This window comes from Oryctolagus cuniculus, chromosome 8, assembly GCF_964237555.1.
Source record: "Oryctolagus cuniculus chromosome 8, mOryCun1.1, whole genome shotgun sequence".
NCBI classification, from domain to species: domain Eukaryota; kingdom Metazoa; phylum Chordata; class Mammalia; order Lagomorpha; family Leporidae; genus Oryctolagus; species Oryctolagus cuniculus.
The window spans coordinates 93,342,365-93,354,842 of NC_091439.1; the positions used below are offsets into that span (position 1 = coordinate 93,342,365).

Consider the following 12,478-nt stretch of genomic DNA (forward strand, 5'->3'; position numbering starts at 1 on the left):
TCAGGTTTCACCCCAACTCTCTACACCATCTTCCTGGTAATTCATACCCTGGAGGGCAGCAGGTGATGGTTCAAGTAGTCGAGTTGCTGCTACCCATGTGGGAGACCTGGATTGAGTTGCCAGCTCCTGGCTTTGACCTGATACAGCCCTGGCTGTTCAGAGCATTTGGGGAGTGAACCACCAGATGCGAGATCTTTCTTTGGCTGTCTCTCTTTCTCACTTTCTTTTTCACTGTGTTTCAAATAAATAAAAGTTAATTTTTTAGAACCCTGGTACCATGTAGCTAGATAGATGAAAGGTGGAAAAGTAACTTCTGTGCAGATTGGGCACTGGAAAAATTATTGATTCACTAGTGAATGCTTCATTTAAAAACTTACCTGAGTGGTTATCATTTTTTACATTTATACTTCAAAATGCACATCTAACTCTTCTCATAGGACATTGTAATGGTCTCATTGCATTTGGATATTTAAAATGCATTTTCACCTGGAAAAGAAAAGACAAAAGGAAATTTCAAAAAGAGAGTTCCTTTTTTGTTTAAGTCTTTACATGGTCAGGACAGACCATTTATTTTTAAAGATTTATTTTTTTATTTAAAAGACAGAGTTATGGAAGGTGGGAAGGTGGGAGGGAGAGAGCGAAAGATACCAGTCTTCCTTCCTCAAGTTCACTCCCCAAATGGCTAAAGACTAGGGCTGGCACAGACCAAAACCAGGAGCCTGGAACTCCATCCAGGTCTCCCACATGGAGAGCAAGGAGCTGGATTGGGAGAAGTGGAGCAGCTGGGACTCGAACCGGCACCCATATGGGATGCCAGCATCACAGGAGGCAGCTGAACTTACTGCACCACAATATCTGCCCCAAAAAAGTGTTCTTGAATAACAGCACAGCTTTCATGTGTGCATGATTTTCACAGTTACTTTTTGTCATTTTCCTAAGTGGTGTTATAAGGGTCATTGCATGTGGAAGAATGCCAATCAACAAAAGCAAGATGGTAACTGGGGGTCATGGACGAAATTTGGCTCTTGTTCCCGGACATGCGGAACTGGTGTTCGTTTCAGAACACGCCAGTGCAATAATCCCATGTGAGTATAATCTCTGCAATTCTCCTGATTTGGGACAGACCAGAAAAGTATATTAGGTTCTTAGTATTCTGTTTGATGAACTATATCTAATATACAGGACTGAAAACAAATATTCATTTACCAACCTCATGTAGAGTAGACAATGAAGAAGATGAGAAGTTCTGATGAAGAGTAGAGTTTTTAAATAAATTGCTGCTTGGGAATCTAGAGATAGTTCAAAAAGATAAGTTTATTTTGGCATAAAAAATGCACCTTCACCTGGAAAAGATTTTAAAATCTGTGTATATGAGGAGTCTTCAAAAAGTTCCTAGAAAATGCATATCAGATGACAAATCCTTTTCATAAATTTCAAAATTTTTTTGCGCCAAAATAAAACAATTTTATTTTCCACAAACCTTTTGAAGTACCCTCATTGTAAGGAGCTGAGCAGGCCCTGGGCGCTGCAGGAAGCGGCGGAGCATCTGAGGGAGAAGGGTGCCCATCAGACAGAATCAGTCTCTGCTGGGTAGGAGGTGACTGCTTCTGCATACGCAGAGCAACAGGGACTGTGATGGAAGGTCGGAAAACTATTGTGGAAAAAGTGTCCATTCATTCACTTGGGCTCAATTTATTGAATTTCTGTTGTGTGCTCAACAAACTTTATTTTCCTCGGGGAAAATAGGTAATTGACTTACTAAACATGGGGCTTTCTTCCTCATCGGGGTTTAAGGTGGGAGCAGCCTTTTTCTGTTTCTGGCAACACAGTGGTCTTGGTCATGTGTTTATAAGGACTGGCAGGTGCCATGTACCTGTCTTCACAGGCAGAGATGATGGGCACATCAGGAGAAGGAACATAAATAATCAAAATAACAGCAACAGCCGAGGTTCTCTATGAGCCAGGGTCTAAGAGCTTTAAATGTGACAGTTCACTTAATTGTCACAATTCTAAGGAGGATAATAGTGTTTGCGTCTTCTACATGAGGAAACTGAGGCATAGAGCTTTGATCTAATGTCTTTGAGTTGGAGCTATGAGGTTGACATATGGTAGAAAGTATAATTTTCTTGAGTCCATATGCGTGCTCTTTTACTTCTTTATGTACATTTGCTATGCATTTGAATTCACTGTTTGAAAGGCTGATTTAAATCGAGTTTTGGAGTCTGCCCTGCCACCCCCGTATTAGCAGGAAGAGAAGGGTGCTTTGGGAGAGACTGAAATGAGGACGTCTGCGTTGATTCACTGAGCACTGGCAGCACAGAAGCTCTGGCTTCCTGCCCTCAAGCGCTGTGTCTGCAAGCTTCAAGCCCTGGACTGGAGCCCGAGGGCTCTTTCAATGTTGTCTTTTCTCTAGGCCCATCAATGGTGGTCAGGATTGCCCTGGTGTTAATTTTGAGTACCAGCTTTGTAATACAGAAGAATGCCAAAAACACTTTGAGGACTTTAGAGCACAGCAGTGCCAGCAGCGAAACTCCCACTTTGAATACCAGAACAGCAGGCACCACTGGTTACCCTACGAGCACCCAGACTGTGAGTAGCCCACCCTCGTCTCCCTGTCCTGGCCTTAGTATGGAGGGCTTACGCTTTGCTCGTCCTGTCTCCATGGATCGTAGGAGAAGCAGGACTTACAGGTATATCCTCCTGGGTTTCCTAGAATAGGACCAAAGTATTCTATTCTCTAGCAATGTGAGCATTGTGGACTACGAACGCTGTCCAACAGCACTGCGCCCTCACCAGTGGGAAGCCCAGGAGAAAGTCAGGCCTGGGAGAGAGGCTGCATTCCCTGCTGCAGCTGAAATCTCTCTCCAAGGAAGTGCTTCTGGATCATCGTGATGTTTCCTTTCTGAATAGCTAGAGGAAAGCACAGTTCTCCTACAGTGAATCAGGACCAAGAAAAAGAAACCATTATTTACAAAAGGCACTTGATGACATTCTAGTTTTGAACTTTAAGCTACTTATTAAAAAAATACTTTTAAGATTTTACTTCTATTTTGATATTTTGCTTTTAAGTTCTCTTTTAATGTTTTCTACCCCTTGAATTTTTGGTTGAATATCTTCAGATAGCAACTTCTTGCCATTTTTCTTATTTTTATTAGTTAAAGAAGATAGTTATGGGATACTATATGCTATGCTACAGGGTTCAGCTTAAAGATGTTTTTTAAGCGTGAATATATGTTAGAGTTGCAGTGCATTGAGAAGACATTTTTATTTTTTAAAGGTTTGTTTATTTGAAAGCCAGAGGTAGAGAAGTAAAGAGAGAGAGAGAGAGAGAGAGAGAAAGAAAATATCTTTCATTTGCTGGTTGACTCCCCCAAATGGCCACAAAAGCCAAGGCTGGGTGAGACCAAAGCCAGGAGCCAGGAGCTTCTTCCAAGTCTCCCACATGGGTGGCAGGGGCCCAAGCGCCTGGCCCATCCTCTGCTGCTTTTCCAGGCACATTAGCAGGGAGCTGGATTGCAAGGGGAGCAGCCAGGACTCAAACCAGCACCCATTTGGGACGCCAGCATTGTAGGCTGTGGCTTCACCTGCTGTGCCACAATGCTGGCACCGATTTATTTTGATGAAGTGAGTCACATAAGCTATAATTAATTAACACAATCCTGCAGAAGGCAGAAACTATGCTAGATGAGTGGATCAAAACCAGTAGAAACCTTTTTCAGGCTCCGATCATCAGTAAAACAAAAGTGGTTTTGAATTAATTTATTAAAGAGCTGGGCAGTCCTCAATTCTACTTGCTGTGCCTGCTCAATTATTAATAAAGCCCCTTTTCTGTCTCAAAACTATACCACTTTAGAGAGCAGCATATTGTCACAGAAGGTTAGGTCACTGCATGAAATGCTTGCATCCCGCACTGGAGTGCCAATTCAAGTCCCAGATGCTCCATTTTCTGATCCAACTTCCTTTTTTTTTTTTTTTTTTTTTTTTGACAGGCAGAGTTAGATAGAGAGACAGAGAGAAAGGTCTTTCTTCCATTGGTTCACCCCCCAAATGGCTGCTACAGCCAGCGCTGCGCCAATCCGAAGCCAGGAGCCAGGTGGTTCCTCCTGGTCTCCCATGCGGGTGCAGGGGCCCAAGCACTTGGGCCATCCTCCACTGCCTTCCCGGGCCACAGCAGAAAGCTAGACTGGAAGAGGAGCAACCAGGACTAGAACCCGGCGCCCATATGGGATGCCAGCACTGCAGGCAGAAGATTAACCAAGTGAACCATGACACCGGCCCCTCCAACTTCCTTCTAATGTGCCTGGGAAGCAGTGCATGATGGCTTAAGTACTTGGATTCCTGGCACCCACATGGAAGAACTGGATGGAGTTCCTGACTCCTGGCTTCATACTGGCCCAGCCTAGCTGTTGTGGTGTTTTGGGGAGTGAACCGCCAGAAGGAAGATTCTCTCTCTCCTTCCCCCTCCTCCCCAATCTCTCTGGCACTCTGAGTTTCAAATACATAAATCATTTTTAAGCATTGTACATTAGATGACAAATCACATGGTGGCTGTAATGAAAATATGACATATCCATGTATTGGTGTTTTTTGTCTTATGTTATTAATTTTCACAGTATTCCTTTAAACCCACGCTGGGACCCACACTGGAACTTTATATTTTAAGATAGACAATGATGTGCAAACATTCCAGTTTATGTAAATAGTGAATTTTATCCTGATTCTTATGCAGCCAAGAAAAGATGCCACCTATACTGTCAATCCAAAGAGACTGGAGACGTTGCTTATATGAAACAGCTGGTGCATGATGGGACACGCTGTTCCTACAAAGATCCATACAGTATATGTGTGAGAGGAGAGTGTGTGGTGAGTTACCATCACGTCCCAAAAGGCTTCCTAAAGGGCTGTGCAATTGTACTTTTACTACCATTTATCTGCAGATTTTGCATCTTTGAATTGTCTGTTACATGCAAAATCACATTATAATGTGTCTATTTATAGTTCAGTAACAAAAATAAATTTAGGAGAAATTGTGCTTTCCAAAATCAAACTTAGGTCCCTGGCAGAATCAGAGTTAAACAGTTTTCCTAATTTCCAGAAAGGTGCCTTTTCTGATGCCTCCAGATTTGAAATACAAAAATTGGGCACAATGCATTTGCTTTGAGTATTTTACCAGCAGCAATATCGCATTAAAATACAAGAGCTTCTTATTAAAGAAAATCAATGCTAAATGTATTCTATCTTTTGTTGGAAAAGTAACAAATACATTTCTTTCTCCTTTTCTCAACTTCCATAACAGAAGTAGTGGAGGAAGAAAAACAACATTTTTATACCATATTTAATCTCTTTTTTTAATGGCAGTTTTCTTATTCATGTTAGTAGTGAAGTTGATTTGTAATTATCCTTGCTACCTGAAACATTGTTCGTATTGTCAATTTTCTTTTCAGCTCCACAAAACTAAAGTTTATACTCATTCCTCACAGATGCTTCATAGTTGAACTCAGGTTTCCCTGGAAGTAGAGTATGTGTATTTGTTCACTTTTCACCTGCCAGAGTATCGGATGCATGAAGTGATGTGCAGTTATGATTTTCCCTGACCAGTTCCCCTTGTCATCACCTTACACTGCTGACCACTGAGGACCTGTCCCAGCCAGAAACCCTTCAGAAATCCCAATACATTAACATGAAAATGTGAATTCCCATTGGGACTCCAGGTTTCTGCAGCCTGTTCTATGCAGATCTTTCACTGTTCTTTCCCTATATTGTAGAACTTATTTTCTTTTGATTTAAATTTGGGTTTAAATATTGATTTTCCTACCCACAATCCAGGAACATACAACTTCCTGGCTATTTGAACTCCTCTGCAGTCTACACTGCTTTATCAAGTTTCATCACCCATCCTCGCCAACTGTTTTACTTTTTACCTGAGATTTGTTTATTTATTATAAAGCAGAGTTATAGAGACAGAGATCTTCCATCTGTAGGTTCACTCCCCAAAGGGCCTCAACTACTGGGGCTGCAAGGAGCCCGGAATGCCGTCTGGGTCTCCTACATTGTTGACAGGGCCGCAAGCACTTTAGCCATCCTCTGTAGTTTTCCCAGGCACATCAGCAGGGAGCTGAATCATAAGTGGAACAGCCAGGATTTGAACTGTTGCTCAAATCGGATGCTGGTGTTGCAGGTGGTGGCTTAAAGATTGCACTAATGTAGGATTCACTCTATTCTTGTTCATCTTTAAAGTTGAAAACAGCAAGGAGAAAGCACCCTGTAGGTTTTATTTTTTTTTTCTGTCTCCCCTCTGCTGAGTGTTGATTTGATGATTAAGAAAGTCTATTGTGGGGGTAAATACTTCATTAGACTAGGACAATTTAGCCTTTATTCCTCAGAGTACAAGTCATTTGATTTCACACCGGTTCTTTAAAAGATTCTATGCATTAAATCTCATGGCTACCGAGAAAGTATGGTGCCAATGGGCTGTGATTAAATGAATAGTTCGTCATTCTCTGAGCTGTTGACCTGAACTTGGCACACGCAGACTGGCCACATTTCACATCTTCTCTCCCCAGAAAGTGGGCTGTGATAAAGAAATCGGTTCTAACAAGGTTGAGGATAAGTGTGGTGTCTGTGGAGGAGACAACTCCCACTGCCGGACCGTGAAGGGGACATTTACCAGAACTCCCAGGAAGCTTGGTAAGACCAGAGCTTTCATGAATTCAGGGTCCTTCTCCATCCTTTGTGGTCCTTAAGACTTCTTGTAGTGCAACATTTCCTCAGGAAACATACCCAGAAACTAGCAGCCAGTTCATGTTCATTCAGATTGTCTTGTTTGTAATAGTTCCTTAAAAGATAAACTTTGAGTAAATTCACTCATAGGATCCATGGTGAAAAATTCTGTGTGGTTAAGAAAAAAAAAGTAAAGAAGTAAAGTATATTAGCTAAAATCTGTGCTATCATTTATTTTGCATATTTAATATAAAGTGCAATAGTTATTAGCATTGGTGCTTATTTTAATATCTTGCACATAAACTGTTGACAAGGAGTTCTAAAAATGAGATTTTAAATAGAATTTATAATAAAGCATAGTTTAATTCTTGAATCTTAAAAGTGAAGAATTTTATAATCTATAAATAAAAGAGAATCCTAATTATGAATGCATAAGTATGTAAAAATTAGATAGTTTGAAAATTTTTATAAATGACAAAATTGAAGTATGATTAAAAAAAAAACCCCTAAAGTACACTGTTCATGTGTATGAACTCTTGTGCTTGCAACAATGTCAGTAGCTTGAACTTGAACATACATTGGAGGTTCAAAAAGTGGAGTAACTATCCTCAATCAAATAATATGCAAAATATTAGTTTCATAATAGTTGTTTGAATAACCATAAAAGATTTGGATATAAACCTTTACTGCTGCATAATTTCTTAAGCATGTAACAAATATTATTCAGTTTTTCAATAAGGACTGATTGAGCACGTGTTTCTGGGCATTCAACATTTAAAGATGAATTTGATGTGTTTTCTTGAGAAGAATATCTTACTGCTTCCAAAGCACTGCCAGTATAGTATCTTAAAGAATGGCTAAAACAAAGAGAAATAAGCAAATTTGGTTAATGACATTGTCATTGGTGGCAATTTTCACATTTAGAGAAGAAAATAAAAAGCGGGTTTCCATCCAAATGGAATGGTTCTGTTACTCCCGTTATACCACAGCTTCCTAAGTCAAGCTGATTCCACGTGTACCAGCATTGCTCTCTGGTATACATTGATTGAGAGCTAAGTGATTGTTTTATAATGTGTTTCTTATGATGTGTTTTATAATGTGTTTCTACTCCACATACAGATGTCTTTGCTGTCTGTTCCTGTGTGGTAAATTACCATGTTTTGTGCTGTGAAAATTATAAAAAAGCAAATATCACTGTTTCTGGCTGATTATTTTAATAAAGCAAACAGCATTATAATTATACATACAGTATACATTCTGGTTTGGGTGGTGTCCAATGTAATATTCTCCCACTTTCTGTGAAGTAATGTGCTGTACTTGTTTGCTTTATTAGAGTTATATATTGCTGTTTTCTCTTGGGTGTAAAATAATCAATTTGTTTTATTTCCAGAATGAATCATTATAAGAAAAACATCTTTGCCACAATCATTCATTCTATATCATGAATAATATAGGGTAGTGATACTGTTTTTCAGATTCTTCAACCATTATGCTAAATCTTCAGATCAAAGTCAAAAGAAGTATTCATCAGTCATACAAACTATTCAAAGATAATCCAACATGCTTTTCTTTGCAGTAATGTTGTCATCAGTGTCATTCAATAGACTAATTAACCTTTTCCAACAGGGAAACATTTAAGCAAGAGGTGCCATAAAGAATTCAAGTTGCTGGAAAATGAAATCTGCAAGTATTCACCTTCAAATCACCTCCATCATTTTGAATTGAATTCCTACTTAGTCTTTACTTTCATTGACTATTTAACTTTCATTGGCATTAACTATTATAAATACATTTTAACTTTGCATTAAATTATGGGACATATTTTTATATTATCTAATAAAATATATATATGGCTTATGGAATAGTCAATGAAACAGTAAGACTCTGATAAACACAAAACCTCCACTAATTAAAGACATTTTATTTAAGGGAAGACGAGAGGCGCTTTCACTTTACCCAAAGGAGCTCGTAACATTTCTCTTGCCGAAACAAGAGAAGCTAGAAATATACTGGGTAAGTTGTAGTGAACTGCAGAAAGATGGGCATCCATAAATGGCATCAAGCTGTTTTCTGTGCTTGGCATTTTAAGCATGTTACATACTCAGGCACACATGACACATTGCATGTGTTGCCTCTGACCTCAGGCAAAGGTGGTTTAAACCTTGATCCAAAAATTACTATTCCTTTTAGCTGGAATGCTAAGAAATACTGTGAAATCTTTGAGTACATAATATACACAGCTTTGGTAAATCTTTTGGTACATAGATAAACATATAGGTACATAAAAATGACAAAAGCCATGTGTTTTTCTTATTTCATCAAGAACTGTTCATTGATAACTGAGTTTATGTCAGTACTTACTTTGTGTATATGAACTGAATGTGTTAGAATGTACTGATGGTATATATGAAGTTTGCATAGTCTTTCTATATCCATTTATTATTGATGGAAATAAGATCCTAATTTCTCTATTTGATCTACTGTTGATTTATAGACATGGACTTAATTCTAATTGTTAATTCCTAGGATATGTGATAGTATTAAGTTTATCATACATAATATTGGCAGAATTAGGAATGATACATAATTTTAAAACTCAAAGTAACTAAGCATTTTAAAAAATGTTTTGACTTAGCAGATGGAGGTTAGCATGCATACAAAAACAATGTATGACATCAATTTCATTTTCTGACCATTTGGTCAAATCTGCAACATGTATTTTTGAAAATTTAGTAAATAACCTTGTTTAAAAACCCAAAGTTACTGACAAGAGAGTGAAAGCTAGTCACTGACTTTTCTTTTGTAATGTCTTTATAATAAAGTGGGCTTTTAAATATTAAATATACAAATATTTCAATAATTGCAAGTTGAGCCACCTATACTTGCCACCAAAGCTTTTTAAATAATACATCGGCAGAGGAACGTGTCAAGAAGTTCATCACTTAAGCAAACTCACTGAACGTTGGCTGCATTTCACAAAGGTGGTTTGGAAAGCTGGAATCATGTAGGGTTTGCCAGAGTTGTTGACACACTTTGTAGGTGAAAATAAGGTAGATGACTAATAAGTTGGTCACAAGAATGACTGCCTCTTCCCCCTTAATAGAAAAATTCCTCTAATCTCATGTCGATGTCACAGAAGCCACAGAAGCTTCGAAGTTCATTTCTGAAACTGCTTCTTTCTGTTCATGGATGCCCTCTTCTGCATGTAGGAGCGAGAACGTAGTGCTCAACTAACCATGGTTGTTGCTTTTGTTTTCTTCTTTGCTTCCTCCAATATTGCAACACATGCAAAGGGTACCTTAAGATGTTTGATATACCCCCTGGGGCTAGACATGTGTTAATCCAAGAAGACGAGGCTTCTCCTCATATTCTTGGTAAGTGTCTCTACCTGCTGGCGCACCTTTAACATGCACTTGAACATTGAGATGTCAAAGAAGTCATACATATGTATATATGTGTGTGTGACTATACACATATATAGTCATCTACATATGTTTATGTATATATATAGATGCATATGTATGTGTATACATATATGCACAAATTGAATATTGTGGTTTTGTTAGTCATTTCTCCCAACTCTTCTTTCCTTGAAACAAGAACTATTCTAAAATAGAGCTTTCATTTTCAGTAGGAGCTGGGGTGGGTTCATTGTCGCATGAGGGGAAAAAGTCACTTGACAAGTTTGTTATACCTTTTTATGTTCTGTATTAAGGGAATAAAAATGTAGGTACAATGAATTGAATTAAGCACTATTGGAAAAATCCATCATATCTCTGTTGATTAATGAATTCTGATATTTTTATTAATGCCACACTATATACACCCATTTATTTTTAGTGCATTTTAATCCTTTGAACATCAACCACAGGTGAATTTTACTAGGGTAATGTTGAACTGTCTTAACATCTGTGAGGTTTCCAAATGGCACATGTTGACCTATTTGCATGGTTAATTGTAATTTCATAAAGAAGATTCTTGACTTCTTTTGGAGAGGATCATGTAGAAATGTTGCTTTAAAGGAGCATAAAGTATATATATGAGTGTAAACTTCCACATATTCAGTAGCCTATTAAAACACTAATATTTCTGAAATAAAGCATCATCTCTCAGCCCCATGCAAAATTGCTGCAAAATTTTTATGTATAACTTTAAAAACATGTTTTATAGAATTTATATTCACTACTAGATGTTCTCATAGTCTAGCAATCTGCCATAATTCTCTCATCAGTATTTAAAATTCCTTATTTTTCATCCAAGAATTCAGATTACTAACCTTGGGAAAATTAGACTTGTTTAAAAGCTCAGGAGGAATAAATGTTTTAGTTAAAATTTCTCATGTTTGCTACACATTTTCAGTAATGTTAGTGACACATGAAATTTTGTTTTTTAAGCTTAATCATTATATGCCACTAACCACCTCCAAAATTTAAAAACCCTTTTACCCACTAGAAAAGCATTGTATTTCATAATAGATGGTAGATCTGTAATTCATTAAGGATTCTGTCAACACTAAGCAGCTTCTTCTAACTATATAATAGGCGATGTGGCCTTGGAATTTTACAATCGCAACAATTAAATTGTTGGCCTGAAAATTGCTTTAATTATGTTAGATGTCTACAGATATTTGACTAACTTTAGATACATTGTAAAGAAATAGTTATATGACATCTGAGCATGAATTGTTTATTGGTTACTGTAGAATTATCCATTATTTAAAATGTTCTCAACTTTCTGAGGAAACGTATAGAATGAAGGAGTTAGCAACTGGTAACGTCTTTGACAATGTTTTCAAATGGGACTATTTGCAAACATTATTTTGGCCTATTTAACCATCTTGGCTTTGTTTACTATTAAGAATGCTTACTGAGCATTTTGAAAGTCTCCTGAAGAAATTGGTAGTATTAATAGTCCAGCTAACACTCATTTCAATTGCTTGATACTAAAAAACGTGGTCATTGATTTCTAGAAGGAGAGAGACCTGCTATGGAACTTTTAACTCTAAAAAGATCAAATAAAATGTATGCTGGTTGCTCATTTTGCTTACATTAGCTATTAAGAGCCAGGCTACTGGCCACTATATTCTAAATGGCAAAGGAGAGGAAGCCAAGTCACGCACCTTCATCGACCTTGGCGTGGAGTGGGATTATAACATTGAAGATGACATTGAAACTCTTCACACTGATGGGCCCTTACGTGATCCTGTGATTGTTTTGGTATGTGGCATTACTGACTCATTATGAAGTTGGTTACTTTATACTTTCATAATTAGTTGTATACTTAATTTTCTTTATAATTTAATTTTTAATTTTATTTATAATATATTTTTAAAATTCATTTACTTATTACCTGAAAACACTTTTGCCTTGAGCACTAAATATTTAGTTGCTTGTTTTCTATAATTCCACTTATCTGTCCCCCTACTTTATGTGCAATACTATCATACTACATTATGTGTATGAAGGAGCTTTGAAATGTTCGTGGAAAAATGAAAAATTAAATTTATTTTGGTATAAAAAGTTTTGAAATCCATGCATATGAGTGGGTCTTCAAAATATTTGTGGAAAATATATATTGTTGCCAAAAAACATGAGTTTCAATATTTTCTAACAAAATAAACAGCATTTAATTCCATTTTCTACAAACTTTTTGATGTACTCTCATACATTATGAACAGAATAATATTGTCTTTTTTTTACTTAAGTAGTCAGCTATCTTTTAGAGACAAGAAATGTAAAAGTAAATCTTTATGTATTTG

At 37.3% G+C, this 12,478-nt stretch overlaps 1 protein-coding gene across 8 annotated transcripts in view; it reads left to right on the forward strand.

Annotated features, from left to right (window-relative positions):
- The window catches only part of ADAMTS3 (ADAM metallopeptidase with thrombospondin type 1 motif 3), a 319,865-nt gene that overhangs the window by 286,937 nt on the left and 20,450 nt on the right, over positions 1-12,478 (forward strand). For all 8 annotated transcript variants that reach the window (XM_070048039.1, XM_008267763.4, XM_051820227.2 and 5 more), the window contains 6 exons: positions 940-1,085; positions 2,414-2,589; positions 4,730-4,863; positions 6,564-6,687; positions 10,014-10,094; positions 11,773-11,936. In XM_070048039.1, the coding sequence (XP_069904140.1) occupies positions 940-1,085; positions 2,414-2,589; positions 4,730-4,863; positions 6,564-6,687; positions 10,014-10,094; positions 11,773-11,936 (825 nt within the window). The remainder of the gene's footprint in view (positions 1-939; positions 1,086-2,413; positions 2,590-4,729; positions 4,864-6,563; positions 6,688-10,013; positions 10,095-11,772; positions 11,937-12,478) is intronic.